At 40.3% G+C, this 6,829-nt stretch overlaps 1 protein-coding gene across 1 annotated transcript in view; it reads left to right on the forward strand.

Annotated features, from left to right (window-relative positions):
- sptlc3 (serine palmitoyltransferase, long chain base subunit 3) overlaps positions 1–2,607 on the forward strand; it is a 56,268-nt gene extending 53,661 nt beyond the window's left edge. The window contains exons 11-12 of the mRNA XM_084075311.1: positions 394–523; positions 1,455–2,607. Of these exons, the coding sequence (XP_083931437.1) occupies positions 394–523; positions 1,455–1,562 (238 nt within the window). The 3' untranslated portion in view covers positions 1,563–2,607. The remainder of the gene's footprint in view (positions 1–393; positions 524–1,454) is intronic.
- Positions 2,608–6,829: the final 4,222 nt, after the last annotated feature.

The following is a 6,829-nucleotide window of genomic DNA, read 5'->3' on the forward strand; positions in this document are numbered from 1 at the left end:
AGTAAACTTGACCTTTGGCTGTGTACTTGGCCTGCTCTTTTTTCCCTCTACACCAAACCTCTTGGACGAAAATAGCCAATCTACAAGCTCACAACGCCTCGTGCTGTGAGCTTGTAGATTGGCTGTTTTTGGCTAATTGGGATGCTAGGATTGAAGTAGTTCATGTAAATAAAATAAAAAAAGTTCCTATCACTCAAAGATCTGAACTTTTATTTTCTTCCATGCCTTCTGTCTGTTGATAAGCACGTCAAATGTCTTTGCTTAACCTCTGCGTAGTTGAGGTTTGTCTCCGTTTTATGAACAGTAGCTGTAGATTTAATGTGCTTTCACTCATAACGCTATACCATGAAGCTGATGAATGATGTGTTGCTGTGGCTTGTTGTTCATCATCAGGGCGTTCTCCAGAGCCATGTTGGAGAGAAAGATAGGAGTGGTGGTGGTGGGCTTCCCGGCCACGCCCATCACGGAGGCCCGCGCACGCTTCTGCCTCTCTGCAGCGCACACCAGGAGCATGCTGGACGAGGTACTGCATACCACACCATACCACATACACACATACACACATACACACACCAGGAGCATGCTGGACGAGGTACCAGTCTCTGAGAACAAGTACCGTTACTGTCGGCTGGAAAGTCAGAAACCTTGAATCTCAATTTTTCCCCCTGTAAATCAATCCCCAACTTCGTCAAGCAACCATGTCACCCAAAAATAGCCGATCTACAAGTTCACAACGCGTTGCATCGCCACACGTTGTGAGCTTGTAGAGTGGCTATTTTTGGTAAATAAAAACATACTATACTACTATACTAATACAAATACTAGGCTATTAACAACAGCTTAACTACATTGGATCCATTGGAACACAGGCTCTTTTTTTTTCATTTTCTGAAAAGTAACAGTTTTGGACTAGGTTTACACCCAATAGCGATGATACACGATACACACATTAACACTTATAGCGTGACTGCATGCACGCACACACTGCGGCAGTGTGAGATACTTAGCTACTCAGTTGAACTATAATGATTTTAAATTATAGTGCAACTGACTATCTAAGCCTCAGATAGCTTTACATTCCTTAGATGCTAAGGAATAGATCACAAGTCACACTTTGTAAGTGGCTCTGCATAAGAGTATAGCTGAGTGTCTAAATTGTAAAAGTAAATTGAAGCCTTGTTTGCTCTTTGAAGGAGGAGTATGCAAAAACGTAAAAAAAAGTCAGAATGAAAATCACATTCACAACACGCTGCGATACGACACATTGTAAGTGTGTAGATCTGCTATTTTAAAAAGATCCCCACCAAAAAAACGGTTACAAATGTAGAACATTTTAACAACACAAATCTTGTATGGGGTCCCTGCCTGGCACAAAATATTTTCAATTTCGGGGTCCTTGACACGACAAAGTTTTGAGAAGAAGCACTACTATAAGGTTACCGTTATGCCCTCAGGTGCTGCATCATCTGAACGAGGTAGGAGATAATCTGTGTCTGAAGTTCTCTCGACGGACGTATTCCCCTCGGCCGGACCTCTGTGAGACTGCTGAGATTGACCCCTGACCCCCTTCACTTCACTGTGTCAGAATTGGTTGGCTTCTGGGTTTTTTCCCAGCATGCCACAGGAGACACGATGGACTGACAATGTAGAACGTTCTTGGCACAATAAGGGTAAACATGTTTTGTGTATGTTTATAAAAATCTGTAAATTAAGAAGAAAATGCTACTACACAGGCATTAACTATTTTTCTTTGTCCTCCGTTTACTGTATATAATATGCTATAAGATCATTGCACATCCCTGTTTTCTTTCCTCCATGTCTGATAACATGTGAGTTACACCTCAGCACTCGGTACGTTTTTTATACAAAAACAAGTCATACATTATTTGTACTTGGATTTAGATGTCAAATACCTTTTGTGCTTTATTTTGAAAGCAGATGTTGACTTTGGTATTGTGTTTGTGGGGATTTATCCCTTTGATGACTAATCTTACTCAGGAACGTTTCTTTGTAATGCGAGACGGTGGCGAACCAACATATTTCTCCATTTCTCCATTTCATAGAAGTAATGTTAAGGAAGACTAATCTCTCTAACTGATTTATACTGAAATAGTAGATCTGCAAGTTCACAACTTTAGTCGTGAGCTTGTAGATTGCTATTTTCACAGCATGACACTGGCGCACGATTATGTATAATTTCAGCGTGAGGGTTGGGTGCAATTCTTATAGAGCTGACATCCCATTGACTTCCACCGGCATTGCTAACATGTTGACAGGAGTTTGATGGCAATTTTACTGTAAGTTAACACAAATACCAGGGAGCAAATGAGATCGAGACACGCTGCGCACCTGAATATGCCTTTTGATAATGTATTTCAAACTAATACTACTGTAAATATATTGATATTTTTAAAGAAATCTTTGAACAAAAAGTGGAGGAGGAAGATGTATTTTACTGAACCCAAATGTTTTTTTGTTTTTGTTTTTGTTTTTTATAAATGATTCTGCAACACCGTTTTAGAAAATCATCATGCTTTCATATAAATAATAGATTGTGTACCAGTTATTACTTTGACATGCAATTAAATGTCGACAGCCCTCACACACACGATAAAGGAAGTGCTTTGGCTTGTTTTGTGGTGAGACTTCTCAGAATGTGAAGGTGGACCCGTGCGGGTCCATTTGGGCCCTTTTTTTAACACACTCGGAGTCAAATCAGCACTGAGGATTTGGACTGTGCACGTTCACCGAGTTCTAACAGCGTAATTATTGCTGTTTTTAAAGAGATGCTGCTTTCTTTCACAAACACACACACACACACACACACTCTGTCTGAGACTTGTGACGGTAAGCATGCAGAGTATGCCTCACCTGAGCCAACACCAGCCTAACCTAGCAATTAGCGCTGAACTCTAAATTCTCTTGGTATGGGGTAACCATTTGATTAACGCAGAAAGGAATGCAGACGGATGATAAATGCGTTTCACAATGTGTCAGATCGAGTCTAGTCGACACTTGTTTGCCCTAGAGACCATAAAATGTTTGTGAATTTTCCATCACACAAACAACACAGCAATAGCGCTTTTTTACAACATTGGATGAGAAGATCACATTATAGCTTTTGGCAGCTCGGCGCCTTACTGCAGTCGTTAGTAGAAATACTATTGTTCTTTGTTTAAAAGGAGAATCCCAGTCAGTCAGCATGCACGTGTGTAATTCCTTTGTAATTAAGAGTACATTATGAATTTCTGTGTGTCATGCCATACCAAAGGTTAAAGCTGATAATTGTGAACACTACTATAATGCAAAGGTAAATGGTAAGTTTAGACTAAATGGCTATAAATGCAAAAGCTGTGAAAGGAGAAGGCAGATATCTATGTGTTAGGTGAGAACGTTGATCTGAGGCTTTTGGATTCATACCGAGAAGTGCTAATGTAAATATTCATGTAAATTCATGTCAATAACTCAAATTTCTCCCTGATAGACATAGTGAAACAATAACAGAAGTACCAAAAACCAAGGAAAGAGAGAGGAGAGACGGGCATGACGAGATGGGGGTTGGATTTGAACCCGGGTCCTCGTGCTCACACAGAGTACGGTATATGGTTTGTGCACTAACTGAGACCTGCTTGTAGTCAGTTAACTTTGATCACACACAGAGTATAATCACTTTCCTTACTTGCCTACTTCACCCATTTTAGAGGTGGAAATTTACAGACAACTGTTCAAGCATCTCTAGGTGAAAGGGGGTCAGTTTTTTGGTTCTGAGAATGTGTAACACCTGTGATCAGTCCATCTCAATGGTCATTTCTGAAAATTGTTCAAGCATACTGACAAGTGAATCAGGAATTCATATTGTCACCAGCTAAAAATTGCCTAAATAGGCAGACTGTCAAATCCCCTTGAACAGTACATTTTGCTGTGGCATCAATGACAACTCCCCCAATTAGTGTTAATAATCTAATTCTGGGAGTGTACAATTGTAACCAAATATACCCGCAAGTGTCCATTTGTACACTCTAATTTTTTTAACACTCACAGTTAAATGAACATTTAAGATTTTAGAGTTTTAAAAAACGATAAAGCGATGAAAACAACAGGATGTTAATTCAAGTTGAGTGTCAAAGGCAAGGTGCAAAGCACATGTCCCGCCAGAGCCTCCCTCCACATGGTCCTCAGTCTCGGTACGAAAGCGGCAAATGGTCTGCGCTGGCATTCAAAACATCTGTCCAGGCCAGACTATTGGTGGCGAGGGCCCCACGGACCTGTGCGCCGCGCCGCTCTCGCCGTTTGAACTTGCAGATCCACATACATTGCACTTATTGGAATGGCATGTGGCGGCTATTCTGAAGGGGGGGATCCTCTGCTAAAAAGTCCTTTGATGTCCTTCACTGTGTCCAAGGCAAAGGCAAACCCCGTTCTAACGGCTCGCTCTCTGTTTTCCATTTTGGTCCCACAGAGAAGATTTTTTTTTTGAGGTGAAGAAGACTAAAGACAGATTTACATGTTTCAGACAGACAGCCCCAGAGCCTTGGCATGAAGGGATGATCAGAATTGATGATCGGCTGGGAAGAGTTAAGAGTTTGTGGTCGCTAATCAGCAGGGAGGATTAAGCCATTATGACCGGGAACGGATCTGTGTCATTTTTTAAGATGTCTTTGGGCTATTCGAAAATAGCAGATATACAAGCTCATAGCGCGGCACCGAGTGACGCGCTATGAGCTTGTAGATCTGCTATTTATTGTTTATTATCGTGAAAATGTGTGCAAATCATTGAATATATATTTTCTAACGCCAACATTTTTTACTCAAATCTTTGCTTCTGGGGGATTCTACAAATCTCTTCTAAATCCTTACAGTTTTTTGAAAAAACTTATGTTGCTATACTATCGGTGGTTCTCAAACTTTTTTCATGTCAAGGACCACCCAAAATGATATGTATTTGGCCACAGACCCCCCATCTCAAAATATGTTGTACTAGGGACCCCTCAGAAGCAAAGATTTGAGTTCAAAATGTATATATTCAAAGATTTGCACACATTTTCACGATTTCTTTTGCAAAAATAGCAGATATACAAGCTCATAGCACGGCACTCGGTGCCGCGCTATGAGCTTGTATATCTGCTATTTTTGAATACCCCAAAGAAATACAAAAATGACACACAGATGCGTTCCCAGTCTTAACGGGTTAAGTGGGCCTGGCCGAGATGTATTTGATGAGGACAGACGACTTAGACTCTGACATGAGATGTAGTGTTTTGCAGCCTATAATAATGCACACATTATTATTAATACCATGATCACATATTTCCTGGGCAAAACGAGACGTTTGCTGACCAAAGCAGCTGCAATACAAGGACGAAACATTTGCGAACTAAAGGGAATTTCTTTTGTGGGGATAATTAAATGCTAATCGTTGGAGAAAGGCTTTTTTTTTGCCACACAGGCTCTATAAGTGTTAAAGTATTGTTGGCTGACGGAAGGGGAAATTTCTGCTTGTGTGTCAGGAGTGTGCTTCCACACATCACCCATCATTACCTTTTCTGTTGCCTATGACACCCACAGTCAAAACAGATAAACAAAATCTAGGGTGGGTTTGTATCTGTGATTGGCGCTGATTTATTGGGAAGATGTTTTTTTATCAAGCCAAATGTTTGTTACCACCTGGATTTGAAACTCTATATACCGCTCAATCACAGGGAATCCAGGGAGGATTGGCCAATGACGATATTTTAGGCTTCTGGTCTTCGGACGGGACTGCCTTGCTACTCCGCCAGTGGTGGAAAGAGTACTTGCATGTTTTACTTATGTAAAAGTAGCAATATTGCAATATAGAAATACTCTTAAAAAAAGCCCGGAATTCAAAATTTACTTGAGTAAAAGTACAGAAGAATTTGCATCAAAATGTACTTAAAGCACCAAAAGTAAAAGTGCTCTTTATACAGAATGTCCCATTTCACAAGGTATCATGTGTATACAAGTCTTTTGAAAATAGCAGATCTACAAGCTCACAACGCATCGCGATGCGACGCATTTAGAGCTTGTAGATCGACTATTTTTAAACAGCTAAAGTTTAAATAGGGCTGAAGAGATTAATGTATGTTTTGTAATAATAATTCATATCTACAAAGTAACTAGTAACTAAAGTTTTCAAAGAATTGTAGTGGAGTAAAGGTACAATATTTGCGTCTGAGATGTAGTGGAATAGAAGTAAAACTAAGTATTGAAAATGGGAAATACTCCCGTAAAGTAAATGTACCTTAAAATTGTACTTAAGTATGGTACTTGAGTACATGTACTTTGTTACTTTACACCACTGGCTACTCCAGCATGTGAACTGTTATACCACCACAAGGTAATGCGTTGTTTTTCTAAAGCAAACACACTTTGGTGAGTAAAAGGACAGCAGCCAGAGCTTTGAAGCAGAGAGAGAGAGAGAGTGTTCCAACAGGGTGAGTACTTTACTACACTCCATTTGTCTTGTTATAGGTGCAGCAACACCTTCTATGATGTGATGATGATCACAGACTGTGGTCTCACACATCTCAAGGACCCCGCAAACTGATTAGGCCGTGGACCCCCACTTCTGTGATTGTGTTTAGTACCAAATTCTACAACTTGGAAAAAGTAGTCGATTTCACAATAATTCAGTTCAGAGGGGCAATTCTAATTATGCTTCAATATCCCCACAATTCGGAAATTGATTTAATTTAAATGTGTGTGTGTGTGTGTGTGTGTGTGTGTGTGTGTGTGTGTGTGTGTGTGTGTGTGTGTGTGTGTGTGTGTGTGTGTGTGTGTGTGTGTGTGTGTGTGTGTGTGTGTGTGTGTG

This window comes from Gymnoscopelus microlampas, assembly GCF_963454915.1.
Source record: "Gymnoscopelus microlampas genome assembly, chromosome: 13".
NCBI lineage: Eukaryota > Metazoa > Chordata > Actinopteri > Myctophiformes > Myctophidae > Gymnoscopelus > Gymnoscopelus microlampas.